This window comes from Mustelus asterias, chromosome 1, assembly GCF_964213995.1.
Source record: "Mustelus asterias chromosome 1, sMusAst1.hap1.1, whole genome shotgun sequence".
Classification (NCBI taxonomy): Eukaryota; Metazoa; Chordata; class Chondrichthyes; order Carcharhiniformes; family Triakidae; genus Mustelus; species Mustelus asterias.
The window spans coordinates 82,310,656-82,326,629 of record NC_135801.1 but is presented as its reverse complement, the minus strand read 5'-3'; the positions used below and the strand labels follow the sequence as shown (position 1 = coordinate 82,326,629).

General features: G+C 44.4%; 2 protein-coding genes across 2 annotated transcripts in view; both read left to right on the top strand.

The window, feature by feature from the left end:
* Positions 1-10,915, top strand: part of LOC144495738 (sodium-dependent organic anion transporter-like) — a 55,148-nt gene extending 44,233 nt beyond the window's left edge. The window contains exons 4-6 of the mRNA XM_078216160.1: positions 668-843; positions 5,070-5,224; positions 10,640-10,915. Of these exons, the coding sequence (XP_078072286.1) occupies positions 668-843; positions 5,070-5,224; positions 10,640-10,764 (456 nt within the window). The 3' untranslated portion in view covers positions 10,765-10,915. The remainder of the gene's footprint in view (positions 1-667; positions 844-5,069; positions 5,225-10,639) is intronic.
* A 3,939-nt stretch (positions 10,916-14,854) lies between these two features.
* Positions 14,855-15,974, top strand: part of LOC144508059 (transmembrane protein 144-like) — a 66,770-nt gene continuing 65,650 nt past the window's right edge. Inside the window, exon 1 of the mRNA XM_078235877.1 lies at positions 14,855-14,952. Within this exon, the coding sequence (XP_078092003.1) occupies positions 14,855-14,952 (98 nt within the window). The remainder of the gene's footprint in view (positions 14,953-15,974) is intronic.

The following is a 15,974-nucleotide window of genomic DNA, read 5'->3' as shown; positions in this document are numbered from 1 at the left end:
ACTTCAATTTATTTACTCATCCACTGAGGCGTCGTTGTTGGTTGCTGCAGGCAACCCTACCTTGGTAATGGTTCTTATTCAGATGAGGACAGAGGGCCCATCCCAAGCTGGCACAGGCCCATGAGCAGTAAAGAGAATTGGGACCTGAGAGACTGGCAAATATAGACCACTGTAATGACAAGCATTGGCCCAACCAGCTGTGTTCTTGTCTAGAGAAGAGCTAAAGGCAATGTTGTAGGTGTCCTTGTATACTCCAGGATGTGCTTGCTCACATCTGCCATCTTGCTCACATCTACCACATCACAATGCATAAATGGCTCTCCATGGCCCATTAAATATGGCGCCATCATCTTTGGCCCCACGAGGTAACAGCAGGACGGATGACTTTCTGCCCATCCTGCATTAAATTTGCTCAACTCCACACTCATGCATAAATAATGAGCTGAAGAGTAGAAGATCGCGCGTGTTCACCCAGCCTGTTACCCAGTGGGAATTGCACCAACAAACCTGCCCTCCATGTCTCGACCCAGTCACTCACAGGCGCAAACTGCTTTTCCTACCGCTCCCTCTCATTTGTGATTGGTGATGCAGTGCACACTGTGTTACCCTGAAAGTACTCTTAAACGGGGTGTTGACTTAAATAACCAATGTTTGTGTTTCTCCACAGATTGGAACTGGTGTAGGCGCATCCATAATAATTGTTCTGGCAGTGGTAACTTCACTACTGTATAAAGGCCCATGGAATGCAGATGTACCATTGTTAATTATTGGAATCATCAACCCACTGATTGGTTGCATTATTGGTTTTATTTTTGCTGCTCTTGTACAGCAGTCATGGACCAGGTAAATTAACAGACCAACTCTGTTCCTTCTCAGTCACATGCTTCTCGCGCTGCAGCAGCGCCATGTTAGTTCACTGGACTGCTCTTGCCAGTGCTGTACTGGCAATATTCAGATTCCCTTAAAAGAAATGTGCTAAATATGGCAACTAAATGATGCTATTGTTACGATCTCAGTTGATTTTATAACTGGATGGGAAGATCCCAGAATAGAACCCTGGCTCAACATACAATAATATTTACTTTTTTTTAGAAAGCATGGAGGAATAGAATCACAGGACCGCCAATTAGAACAAAGAACAAAGAACAATACAGCACAGGAACAGGCCCTTCGGCCCTCCAAGCCCGCGCCACTCCCTGGTCCAAACTAGACCATTCTTTCGTATCCCTCCATTCCCACTCCGTTCATGTGGCTATCTAGATAAGTCTTAAACGTTCCCAGTGTGTCCGCCTCCACCACCTTGCCCGGCAGCGCATTCCAGGCCCCCACCATCCTCTGTGTAAAATACATCTTTCTGATATCCGTGTTAAACCTCCCCCCCCCCTCACCTTGAACCTATGACCCCTCGTGAACGTCACCACCGACCTGGGAAAAAGCTTCCCACCGTTCACCCTATCTATGCATTTCATAATTTTATACACCTCTATTAGGTCACCCCTCATCCTCCGTCTTTCCAGTGAGAACAACCCCAGTTTACCCAATCTCTCCTCATAACTAAGCCCTTCCATACCAGGCAACATCCTGGTAAACCTCCTCTGCACTCTCTCTAAAGCCTCCACGTCCTTCTGGTAGTGTGGCGACCAGAACTGGGCGCAGTATTCCAAATGCGGCCGAACCAACGTTCTATACAACTGCAACATCAGACCCCAACTTTTATACTCTATGCCCCGCCCTATAAAGGCAAGCATGCCATATGCCTTATTCACTACCTTCTCCACCTGTGACGTCACCTTCAAGGATCTGTGGACTTGCACACCCAGGTCCCTCTGCGTATCTACACCCTTTATGGTTCTGCCATTTATCGTATAACTCCCCCCTATGTTCTACCAAAATGCATCACTTTGCATTTATCTGGATTGAACTCCATCTGCCATTTCTTTGGCCAAATTTCCAGGTTATCTATATCCTTCTGTAGCCTCTGACAGTGTTCCTCACTATCTGCAAGTCCAGCCATTTTCGTGTCATCTGCAAACTTACTGATCACCCCAATTACACCTTCTTCCAGATCGTTTATATAAATCACAAACAGCAGAGGTCCCAATACAGAGCCCTGCGGAACACCACAAGCCACAGGCATCCAGCTGGAAAAAGACCCTTCCACTACCACCCTCTGTCTTCTGTGATCAAGCCAGCTCTCCACCCATCTAGCCACCTCCCCCTTTATCCCATGAGATCCAACCTTTTGCACCAACCTACCATGAGTTTTTAACAACAGGAAAAAAAAAATTATTAACCATGTAAAGTTTGACAATACAATACACCTTTACTCCCCCTTATTTTCACAAACATACACAGATTTTAAGGTAAACGTGGATTACAAAGTATATCCTAGGCTATAATGGTCTCAATAACACACAGTCCCTTTAAACGCACAGGCTTGCTGTGGTCAGATACACACCACTCTGACCCCAGTGAACTTTTGTGGATTTCTCCTCAAAATTCTCCCAGGTGATGCTTGTACCTGAGCCATCTTGTCTCACTGAACTCCAGTTTCCGCACAAGTGATTTCAAATTTTGCTATCAAAAAGACACACTTTCAAATCTTTTCTCTCAGTTGCTTCCATCAATAGTTCACTTCCAGGTTTTATACCTCTCCTTTCAGGATTCTTTTTTCTTGACTGTTAAACAAACTCTTCATTATTGCTTTAACTGTTGATTTCCAGAATGTATTAAGACGGCACCAAACTTTTGATTTACCTCGGAAGTCTGCTTTCTCACTTTAAATCTGGTTACTGCAGCTGTCGCCTTAACTCAGAACATTTTAACTCCACTCGCGGGTTTATTTTAGGTTTGGTTCTCCATTACCCAAACCCCACCAATGCCCGAGTGATTCTCTCTCTCGCCGATGGAACAACGGCCACCTTGCGCCTACTTCACTAGAGTAGCGCCCCCAAGAGAGAGAAAAGGAAATTGCTGCCTATCCACTACCTGGCAGCCTTTCCTGAGTGGGCGGGTTAGAATCGCCCAGAGTACCCTCGGTTCTCGACTCCGGAAGTATGGTAAGGGATATTAAAATGTGACCTGACCAGAGATAGCTGATGAGAAAATGAAAGAGCAAGATGGGCTCCAATCGAGTTCAAATCATATATCTTTTATTAAACACCAAAATTAAACCTCATCAACACCAGAAAACAACATATAGGTATCTTATACTCTATGACTATGGGAACAAAACTAAACGGGCACAACGTAAATTCTAACTTTAAACAGTGTTAGCAATATCTTATACTGTGAAAAGGTTCATGCACCCACCATTCCCACAAAAGCCTCCACTGCTATGTTACCCTCGGGAACTTCACGAATTACTAGGAAATACTCAGTTGAGCCGACCGTGACCTCCTGGGCTGGCTGTGTGCTGGAAAACTGCTGTCTGCAACGCGGTTCAGGAGGGTGAGAGAGTTGCCATGCGGGTCCGAAGAGAAAGAGCGAGAATGGCTGCGAAGCCACACTTTTTAAAGTTCAGATTTCAAAAGTCCCGTGAGCTCCGCCCCCACCGGCAATTGCAAGAACAATGGTCCTAGATCGCTATCAGCCTCAGTGATAGCACAGTCTATTGAAATCACAAATGGCTGAGACTGCCTTGTCCAGTATGAATGGCCCATCGATGTTCCTAATCACTTTACCGGGGCTTACAGATTGCTTTCCCATCATGGAGATGGGTTTGTCCTTACTGCTGGATAGCCCCATTATTGTATCTATTGTATCTTATCCAAGTACATTGTGGTTGGTATCGATCTTCCAATCTCGATGTGGGTCTGGTCTGGTGACGTCATCTGCTCCCTTTGTGATTCAGTTAATCTAATCAGCAGCCTATCTGGACCCTGACCGTTTGTGAATTCGACTGGAGGCACCCTTTCTGCACACAGGCAGGGCTGAGCCTGCTGGGAGAAAACAGCCACTTTCTGCAGCCAAACGTGGCCACTTCCTTCATTTAAATGGCCAATGTGCGTTTTACAGTCCTTATACACGTTGGTGTTGCCCGAAAAACTTACAAGAGTCATAATGGACTCGATAACTGAACTCTGTTTCTCTCTCCACAGATGCTGCCAGACTTGCTGAGATTTTCTAGCACTTTCAGTTTTTGTTTCAGGTCCCCAGAATCTGCAGTATTTTGCTTTTATTTGCACCTCATTGTTAGGAATGATGCTGCTCCTGGCATGCTTTCCTGCACTTGTGATTGAATCAGAGTTGCTTCTCTGGTTTGATGGTAATGGTAGAATGTGGAATATGCTGAACCATGGTTCACATTGTAGTTGAGTACAATTCTGCTGTTGCTGATGGCCCATGCTGTCTCGCAGATGCCCAATGTTGAATGGCTGGATCAGCTCTGAGTCTATTGTATTTAGCACAGTGGTACTGCCACACAACACGATAGAGAGTTTTCTCAGTGTGAAAATGGGACTTTGTCTCCCCAAAGAGCTTTCTGTGGTCACTCCAAATGAACCTGTGATAGATGGATTGGTGAGAATGAAGACGAGTAGGTTTTTCTGCCTTGTTGTTTTCTTCACCACCTGTTACAAGTCCAGTCTGGCAGCTATGTCTTTCAGGACTCAACCAGCTTCTGGGACTATCGAGCCACCTTTGGTGATGGACATTGAAATCCCTCACCCAGAGTACATTCTGCGCCCTTGCGGCCCTCAGTTCTTTTTCCAAATGTTCAGCTGGTGGCCCTATTCTGTCAGTGGGACAGGACATATCCAGATATGGCGATGGAGATGACTGGGATGGAGTCAAAGACTCCATTCTTTGAGATGACTCTGATAAGCTCTTTCTTGATCACCCATCTGATTGAAAATATTAATTCCCACGAATATTTTGCAAGGGAAATAATTTATTGGTAGATAGCTTTTTATTAAGATATGTGGTTAATAAATATGATATTTAGGTGCATGGGTCAAATGAGTTAACCAGTTATTAAATAAAGATGCTGCATAAACAATTTTGAAGTTAGCTTAATTACACATTCAATAATGATTCTAATTTCATTTTTCTTTTGCTTTCTATTACAGATGTCGGACGATAGCTTTAGAGACAGGAATACAAAATGGACACCTATGTTCAACAATCCTAATGCTATCCTTCAAGGAACAGCTCTCCTCCATGTTTGCATACCCTTTCATTTATATTTGCTTTCAGCTCTTTCATGGATTCGTGTTTGTAACAGGTAGGTACTCTTGCGAAATGAAAGATAATAAAGCTTTATGCACGCTATCCACCTTAACATGCATTTCCTGATCAGCAGTGACATTACTACTGACAGGATTTGGACAGTTGAGTGGGACTGGGGGTAGGTGGGGATGGTGCAGGGGGATGGCCCCAGGAGGAGAAAATTGCTTGAGAAATATAGCAATTTTTGATAATATCAAAACTCCAATAATTGCAATACCAAAAAATACACAAGAAAATAAATTTGTACTGGTGAGGCTAAAATTACAAGGTATTTTGACTATCAGTTAACAAATGCAATTTTAGTTTACATAAATTTTCTATAAACAAAAATCCATTCACTCTCTCCTACGTGGCTAAAATGAGTAATTATCCAGCTCTCCCGACATCTGAGCTGTATTCTTTCCAAACATACCGACTACCTGTAGAAAAAGGCTGAATTTTAAAACATTTCCCTTAAACATAAAATATATCAATGACACAATATCATGACACAGGGTAGACATGAGGAGGCGATGGCCTAGTGGTATTATCATTCTACCATTAATCCAGAAACCCAGATAATGTTCTGGCGACCTGGGTTCGAATCCCAACACAGCTTCGTGGAATTTGAATTCAATTAAAAATATCTGGAATTAAGAGTCTACTGATGACCATGAAACCATTGTCGATTGTCAGAAAAACCCATCTGGTTCATTAATATCCTTTAGGAAAGGAAATCTGCGTCCTTACCTGGTCTGGCCTACATCTGATTCCAGATCCACAGCAATGTGATTAATTCTCAACTACCCTCTGAAATGGCCTAGCAAGCCACTCAGTTGTATCAATCACGACAAAGTCTCAACAAGGAAATTAAACTGGACAGACCACCTGGCATTGACTAGGCACCGGAAAAGACAACGGCAAAACAATCAGCCCTGTTGACCCTGCAAAGTTGTCCTTACTAACATCTGGGGGCTAGTGCCAAAATTGGGAGAGCTGTTTCACAGACTAGTCAAACAACAGCCTGACATTGTCATCCTCATGGAATCATACCTTACAGATAACACCCCAGATACCACCATTACCATCATTGGATATGTCCTGTCCCACCGTCAGGACAGACCAGCAGAGGTGGCGGGACAGTGGCATGTCGTCGGGAGGGAGTTGCCCTGGGAATCCTTAACATCGACTCCGGACCCCATGAAGTTTCATGGCTTCAGGTTAAACATAGGCAAGGAAACCTCTTACTGGTTACCACGTACTGTCCTCCTTTGGCTGATGAATCAGTATTCCTCCATTTTGAACAACACTTGGAAGAAGCACTGAGGGAGACAAGGGCGCAAAATGTACTCTGGGTGGGGGATTTCAATGTCCACCACCAAGAGTGGCTCAGCAGCAGCACTACTGATCGAGCCGGTCGGGTCCTAAAGGATATAACTGCCAGACTGGGTCTGCAGCTGGTGGTGAAGGAACCAACAAGAGGAAATAACATACTTGACCTCATCTTACCAACCTGCCGGCTGCAGATGCATCTGTCCATGACAGTATCGGTAAGAGTGACCACCATGTATATGGGGGCGTCTCAGAATGGGTCTATAAGTCGGATCTGAAACACTCCCAGTTTCAAGTCCGCCCAGCACTTAGAATCAAAATGGTAAAACAGGGCCGCCAGTATCAGAGATCCAGCTTTCTCCCCACTCCTTGGCAACTTGGACTGGTGGAATGGGGGCCAGGCCAGTGAGACCAATGGTTACTACAAGCATCTGTACTCCAGTGTGGAACTTCAACTGCTCGGATGAGGAGGATCGCAACAGACACCTCCAGACGCTGAAAGATGCCCTCATAAGAACAGGATATGGCGCTAGACTCATTGATCAACAGTTCCAACGCGCCACAGCGAAAAACCGCACCGACCTCCTCAGAAGACAAACACGGGACACAGTGGACAGAGTACCCTTCGTTGTCCAGTACTTCCCCGGAGCGGAGAAGCTACGGCATCTCCTCCGGAGCCTTCAACATGTCATTGATGAAGACGAACATCTCGCCAAGGCCATCCCCACACCCCCACTTCTTGCCTTCAAACAACCGCACAACCTCAAACAGACCATTGTCCGCAGCAAACTACCCAGCCTTCAGGAGAACAGTGACCAAGACACCACACAACCCTGCCACAGCAACCTCTGCAAGACGTGCCGGATCATCGACACAGATGCCATCATCTCACGTGAGAACACCATCCACCAGGTACACGGTACATATTCTTGCAACTCGGCCAACGTTGTCTACCTGATACGCTGCAAGAAAGGATGTCCCGAGGCATGGTACATTGGGGAAACTATGCAGACGCTGCGACAACGGATGAATGAACACCGCTCGACAATCACCAGGCAAGACTGTTCTCTTCCTGTTGGGGAGCACTTCAGCGGTCACGGGCATTCGGCCTCTGATATTCGGGTAAGCGTTCTCCAAGGCGGCCTTCGCGACACACGACAGCGCAGAGTCACGGAGCAGAAACTGATAGCCAGGTTCCGCACACACAAGGACGGCCTCAACCGGGATATTGGGTTTATGTCACACTATTTCACATAAATATTTCTGCTTTTTTCCTCCTGAGTCTTTATCATGCGATCCTAGAATCAGAATTTATGTCACACTATTTGTAACTCCCACAGTTGCGTGGACCTGCAGAGTTTCACTGGCTGTCTTGTCTGGAGACAATACACATCTTTTTAGCCTGTCTTGATGCTCTCTCCACTCCCATTGTTTTATTTCTTAAAGACTGGATTAGTTGTAAGTATTCGCATTCCAACCATTATTCATGTAAATTGAGTCTGTGTCTTATAAGTTCTGTTTGTGAACAGAATTCCCACTCACCTGAAGAAGGGGCTCAGAGCCTCGAAAGCTTGTGTGGCTTTTGCTACCAAATAAACCTGTTGGACTTTAACCTGGTGTTGTTAAACTTCTTACCGAACTTCAACTCAGCAGCCATGCCCGCCAATATCCTGCTGGAAACCATCATGGTTTCAGCATGTCTGATGGTGATAAGGGGATTGCAGATCTGCTCTCAGTAACTTCTCTGCTCAGTCCTTCTGCATGCATGCAAATGTAGATAGGCAGGTACAAACTACCTTCTACTCACTGATCTTTCCCTCTTAATGTGACTTGGTGCTGCTCTTAGCCACGTTCACTCACTGACTACACATGGCCCTGATCGATCCCTGTTCTGGAAGTTCAGGAACACTGCATGGCCTTTTCTGTTAACACATACTGAAGTCTGATAGCCCACTTCTGGCCTTAAATATTTTTGAGGGGCTGTTATTTCCTTTGCAATTTAATACTATTTCTTACCTGAGAATCAAGTGTAACCCAGCAGGGCATCATTCTTAAGTGAAATTCAAATCTCACTAATCCCATTCCAGCCTGCCAAAGGTCCCAGCCATTTGCGGTTCTTTGTGCTGTTGTATCTCCCAGTTTAGGGTTCATATGTGTTTGAGCAATTTTGGGCTGGATCCAGCTGTGGTTGAGAGAACAAATGATGTGGCTGATTTGCCTTAAACAGTGTTTTAAAATTCTCTGGAATGCTTTCTTTGGGGATTGATGCTGATTCCAGGAGACTCCTGGGCATTCGGAGGGGTCAACAACCCTTCTAATTTGCGAACACTGCTGCTTATATCTTCAAAAGCAAATTGGATTTCTATTTGAAAAGAAAGAATGTGCAAGGTTACGGGGATAAGGCAGGGGAGCGGGACTAGGTAGAATGTTCTTACAATCAGTGCAGACTTAATGAGCCAAATGGCCTCCTTCTACACTCTAAAGATCCTGTGATTCTGTGAAAAAGCTTATTAGATTTATCAAACATCATTTCAATTTCATAAAACCATAATGACTCTTGCCTAATCATATTGTGATTTTCTAATTGCCTTGTTATCACTGCATTGATATTGCATTCCAATATTTTCCTGATGGTTGATGCCAGATTAACTGGCCTGTAGCACTCTGCTTCCTCTCTCCCTCCTTTGTTGAATAGATATGTTATATTTGCTATTTCCAATCTGCTGGAACCATTCCAGGATCTAGGGAATTTTGGAAGATCACGATCTGCGCATCCACTATCTTTGCAATCACCTCTTTTCAAACCCCAGGATGAATACCATCTGGTCCAGGGGATATAAGAAATTGAATCAAGTGTGAATAGACCATCACTGCTGTGGTTTTGGGCCGACCAGTGGCCACACACTTGGATTACCAGCAGTCTCCTCCATGATGGCAAGGGCCCTGTTGTTGCCTCTGATGATGCCCTGCAAGAAAGAGGGGAGCATGTCAGGGAAAGTGAAGCATCATGTTTGGGTGATGTGCTGGCCACAGATGATTAGTTAGAAGGGTGTGCAAGCTGTGAAATGAAAGTGTAAGTCTTGCAGCGATGCTAAAATGGGTGGTGGTGAGTTGAGTTAAGAAACGTTGAGTCTGAGTTTTGCTTTATTGAGATCATTGGGTAAGTGAAGAGGAGGTAGTGATTAAAGCAGCATATGAAGTTTGTGGGAATGGCATGTGAAGATGCATTCACTAACCTTAATTGTATCATTGCTTCCAGATCCTCTAAGCTTGTCCAAAAGTGTGCATTTTAGGTGGATTGGCCATGCTAAATTGTCCATCAGTGTCCCAAGATGTGTAGATTAGTGGGTAAAGTGCTCTGTCAAAGCGTTGGTGCAGGCTTTATGAGCTGAATGGCCTCCTTCAGCACTATAGGGATTCTTATGAGATGACTGCTATTGACCATTATGGCTATCTGCATCCACTGCCTTTGTAATTTCTGTCTGGAGAGCCTCCTGCAGGTCCCCTGAGAGAAGAGGACTTCTCTCCTCCTGTTCATACCAAGGCTTCTAGTGCTCCATCAGGTGATCCTAGAGGCATGCTATCTGCTCTGTTACACCATTTGCATTCCCCTCTCTGCTCAGACACACCTATATAACCATTCCAGCAGCTGTTACAGCCAAAGTTCACCTCCCCTTTAAAGAGGTGCAGGCTCACTTCAAGTGGTACTAGTTTCATACCAACTCGCTCAACCTGCAGAGGCATGCAGAAACTCCAACAGGGCATTTAAGGGTGGGCTGTACAACACTATCATTTAAATTCTCAAGCAAAATGAAGTTTGCACGCTGCTTGTATTGCAATGAATGGGCTTGGGTTAATCCCCATATCTGGTTAACTGGCCTTAGCCAATTTTCCTCACAAGGGCAATGAACTTTTAGTTAAGCTAATCACCAATGGAATGGAACAGCCATTTCTGCTCATGTCAACTTTCCTTTTGACCTCAGAAGGCACTTAATCTTCAGAATAGAACTCTGAAAATGCGGGACAGTTGGCAGCTGAAATTCATTTGGAGCGTGTTGTTCTATTTGTTTATAATATATTGTTGTTTGCTTACAATCAGCTTACCGGATATACAAAAGATGTAAAAAGCCCTCTGCCGGACCAATTGATTCATCAGTCTACAATATAGGAGAAGAAGAATATCAAAACCCAAAGCAGGGAAGACAAAATGCTACATCAATATAACAAGCAGATTTGAACTCTTCAGAGTAACAAAGAAATAGAATGAGTAGATTTCTTCCTGTAATAGCTGCTGCACATCTCCCAAGTCCTTTATAATTTCTGATATACTCTGTATTCCCTTTTATCTTTTTGCACCTAAAAGCTGGTATGATGTACAAGGACTCTTGCCCTTCAAATTGCATTGCATTTTCAATCAAAAATGAATGTTCGAATATTTGCCAACTCAAGTGGCAGCATTATCGATATGGTATACACTCAAAGATCAGCAACTCAGTATTGCCAAAGTGGTTGAATTGAAAAAAAGACATCAAGTAAATCAGTGGTGTTCCAAAATTTCTGAGAAAATAATTTGATATTAGCACATTCTGAGTTTGTACAAAAATATCTCTCTCCCCAGTAATTTGGAGACTTATGATACAAGGGTGACAATTGGCCTAATTTTGCAAGTATGTACTGGTGGCATAGAAACTGTATGTACCAAGAGAACTTAGGCTAATCACGCTGTTTCTAAAATATATTGTCCTTAGAGCAACAAGAGCTTATAGATACAATAGATTTTAATATTTATTCTATGTCAGAAAAACTGGCAGTATTTAATAGAGGTGTCAGCTGGAGAGCCAGTGAAAACTCCACGTCACTTCTTTTAGGGAAGGCCTGCCAGCTTAAGTGCCACTCAGGCACTTAACAGATCGCCTTTGGGCCTTTCTCTGGAATCTGGGACTGGAAATTCCACCCAGCGAGAGTTGCTGGCCAATCAGAGGCCTGCAACTCTATTGAATGGTAGCTCTATCAAGGAGGCAGTGGTTGACACACACAGCCACAGCCTGGTACTGTGGCTAGATCACAGGTCACAAATAAGAGATAGTTGAGTGTTTGGGGGGTGGCTGTGGGGGAGGGGGTTGGATCAACAGCAGGGCAAGGGGGATGGTTGTCATTCAAACTCCCTGTTCCTGATGGACGGCACGGTAGCACAGTGGTTAGCACTGCTGCTTCACAGCTCCGGGGACCTGGGTTAGATTCCCGGCTTGGGTCACTGTTTGTGTGGAGTTTGCACATTCTCCTCGTGTCTGCGTGGGTTTCCTCCGGGTGCTCCAGTTTCCTCCCACAGCCCAAAGATGTGCGGGTTAGGTTGATTGGCCATGCTAAAATTGCCCTTAGTGTCCTGAGATGTGTGGATTAGTGGGTAAATATGTAGGGATATGGGGGTAGGGCCTGGGTGGGATTGTGGTCGGTGCAGATTCGATGGGCCGAATGGCCTCTTTCTGTGCTGTAGGGTTTCTATGATTTTCTATGATGCCATGTCAGTTGATTAAGCACTGGGTGTCTTTCAATGAGGGACCTGCCCTGGGAGCTCACAGCCCTCATGCATTTACTTGACTTGCTCTCTGCATGGCAAACCCTCTGCTTGCCACTAGGTGGATATTAATAGTGGGATGAGGCCATTAAATGGGTGTTAATTGCCCACTTGAGAGCCTCATCTGGTGTCAGGGTAGGACTTTGGTGGAATTCTTTGAGAACATTACATGCGCAGTGGACAATGGGGAACCTGTGGATGTGGTGTATCTGGATTTCCAGAAGGCATTTGACAAGGTGCCGCACCAAAAACTGCTGCATAAGATAAAGGTGCACGGTGTTACGGGTAATGTATTAGAATTGATAGAGGATTGGTTAATAGAGGACGCTGAAAGTCTGCAAAGGGATATAGATAGTCTGAGTGAGTGGGCGAGGGTCTGGCAGATGGAGTACAATGTTGGTAAATGTGAGGTCATCCATTTTGGTAGGAATAACAGCAAAATAGACTATTAATTAAATGGTAAAAAATTGCAGCATGCTGCTGTGCAGAGGGACCTGGGTGTCCTTGTGCAAAATCACAAGGAGTTGGTTTGCAGGTGCAGCAGGTAATTAAGAAGGCAAATTGAATTTTGTCTTTCATTGCTGGAGGGATGGAGCTTAAAAACAACGAGGTTATGTTGCAACTGTATAAGGTGCTGGTGAGGCCACACCTGAAGTACTGTGTACAGTTTTGGTCTCCTTACTTGAGAAAGGATATACTGGCACTGGAGGGGGTGCAGAGATAGATTGATTCCGTAGTCGAGAGGGTTGGCTTATGAGGAGACACTGAGTAGACTGGGACTATACTCATTGGAATTCCGAAGAATGAGGGGAGATCTCATAGAAACATATAAGATTATGAAGGGAACAGATAAGATAGAAGCAGTGAAGTTGTTTCCACTGGCGGATGAAACTAGAACTAAGGAGCATGGCCTCAAAATAAGGGGGAGCAGATTTAGGACTGAGTTGAGAAGGAACTTCTCCACACAAAGGGTTGCGAATCTTTGGAATTCCCTGCCCCATGAAGCAGTTGAGGCTACCTCATTGAATGTTTTTAAGGCAAGGATAGATAAATTTTTGAACGGTAAAGGAATTAAGGGCTATGATGAGTGTGCGGGTAAGTGGAGCTGAGTCCATGAAAAGATCAGCCATGATCTTACTGAATGGCAGAGCAGGTTCGAGGGGCCAAATGGCCTACTCCTGCTCCTAGTTCTTGTGTTCTTAAGTGTGTCCATGGGATTTCCTGCCATGGATTTAGTTTGGGGTGAAGGTAGGAAGGCCTATGGAGATTCATCCGATATCTTCCTACGTAATTAAATGCCCCCCCATCAGCAGACTGGCTATGGGGAGGACATTAAATTCCATCCACTGAATGAGTTGCATGATTTTGTCTAGAAATACATTAAAAATTCCTTTGTCAAGCATGATCAATGGGAAACCCATCTTAAAAGCATCAAAATTCTCCTGGTGATTGACATCTGCAGTGTTGGAGGTTTATCTAGTAACATTAGGTGCTCCTAATGTGTTCTAGCCTAGTTCTAGAGAGTGAGCATGCAATAAAAGGGCCAGTTGTTTCCAGCCGGGACCTGATTCCGGGATTCTTTGCCCATTCCTGACACCCCAATTTTCATCAGTGCTGGATATGGGTGGGTGTGACACATACCCTGTCACTCCCAACCTGGTCTGCTTCATTGCAGGGATCAGCATCTCCGAGCTGTATGCAATTATTGTGGAGTCAGGTCACCTTTTTGATGAGTCGTGGTTCACAACCCATCAGTGGTGTCATGAACCATGGTCTGCATTTGGGAACCATTTGAAAGGCAAGTTCAAAAGGACTTACCCATGCTAACCTATGCCCCTACACACATGTCAATAGCCTCCATACCCCCCATGCCATCCTATGGCACTTCAATATCCATTTGCTCAGAATACACCCTGTACAGATCCAATGAAATGACTCCCCTTTGCGTCCCAGAATGAAAAGCCTGCCTTTGCAGGCACTTTCTCTCAAGGTGGACAGGCCGAGCCAGGAAATTTCCCAACTCCTGCTGTCCACCTCTAGGATGGAAGCCCATCGTGTAGAATGAACGGCATGTGTATCACAACAGGATCATGTAGCCACTGGATTTTATCAGCGGCAGGATATCCACACTACATGGCAGGGATGCCAGGCGTACACTGCCTGCAGGCTCAGGTGGTATCCTTCCTGGTCTGACTGACCCTGGTGAGCTTGACACACTCACATTAACACTGGAACTCCAGTGACGTTCACAGTTCTTGTCTACTGCAGTCCTAGCAGAAATTATTGCACTTGGTGGCATTTCTGACAGTGACGTGCTGCCAAATCCTTTGACCGGCTGGTCGCTCTTGGAGGCAGGATATCCTGCCTCAGTTGAATGGAGGACATGACTTCAGGCAATTTATTGCCTGAACAATGTAAAATTCTGTCATGACGTCCAGGCTTGGATATTCCAGCTGCTGGGTGGGACCTTCGCATGAATTCCCAACCAATTCCTTTTAACTTTAAACAAAACATTGCTGATTATGAACACATTCTAACACATGTATAATTATGGTTTATCATGTGGGAATCTTGCTAAAATAAACACACTTACATTTTGGGTAGATAGTTTCAAATTCAAACTGAAAAGCAGTGATGAGCACATAAAGGGTAGGATTTAGCAGCCCTTCCTGCTGGCGATATCTTCTAGTTCTGGTGGTGATGACCCCCTCCTCCCACGGTAGCTTCCCTGCTGGCAGGATGGCGAGCTACACAAAATGGCACAGACATTGGTGGGACCAGAAGATCCCGCTGGCCCAGCGAGGGGCTGCTTCCACCACTGGAAAACACGTCGTCAGGTGGGCACGCCGGAAAATCCGTCCAAATTTTTTACTTGGTTGGATCTGATTTGTACACACTTGGTCTTAAATACGTCAAATAACATTTAGCTAGTTAGTGTATTCCCAGGATGGGACTAAGTAAAGATACCAAAAACAAACAAGATTAATGAGCTAATTTTTACATCTATCATGTTATTAATAAAAGATTTTAATTACCTATTAGTAATTGTGGTTTAATAGTATTTTTGAAATATGTTTTTTCATTGACAATTGTACCAACTTCATCTCCTATTAATATGAATGCAATAATGTTCAGTATATAAATAAGTCCGATTTTATGTGAGGCCATCTGTTAAATCAGAATTGTTTTTACTTGTGAATTGTCTTACATACCAAATGTTCATATTCAGAATTAAAATAAGAGAAGAATTTCACTGAAATAAGCATTTATTATAATCATGGATTTTAGTCAACTTACAATTGAGAGCTACATCTTCAAAAAACTCAAAGCCGAAAGTTCTGAAATTGGGCTGACAGGTTCGCATTGGTAAAGATACAGCTGGAAAAGTGCAGACTAGGGCCAGAATTTTACCGCCCCGCCTGCCATGGGAATTGGAGCAAGCGAGGGGCAGACAACGGAAAGGTCCGTTAACCTCGGGCAGGATTTTATGGTTTCGGGAAGCCATAAAATCTTGATCTCGAATGCCAGGAACAGAAGGAGGATAGCGAATTCCAGGAAAGGGAGAAAAACAGAGCTTTCTAGATGAAGAGGCATGAAAGAGAATTAAGGCAGCACAAAGCCAAGTATGGAGAGATCCACTGTACACAGTCAAGGCACCTTTAGTGAAGGAATCAACCCTAGCTCAGGAGCTAATGATGAGCTCTTAAAGTACTCCCAATTGATACCAAAGTTCAGTTAGAGGCATTTTTCATTTAATTTGAAAAGCCTGGAAATTAAAATGGCTAACAGAGGTTTGGGTCCATTTACTGCAAAGCAGATTAACAGGAAAAGCTCATGAAATTTATACCCTATTGTGTAA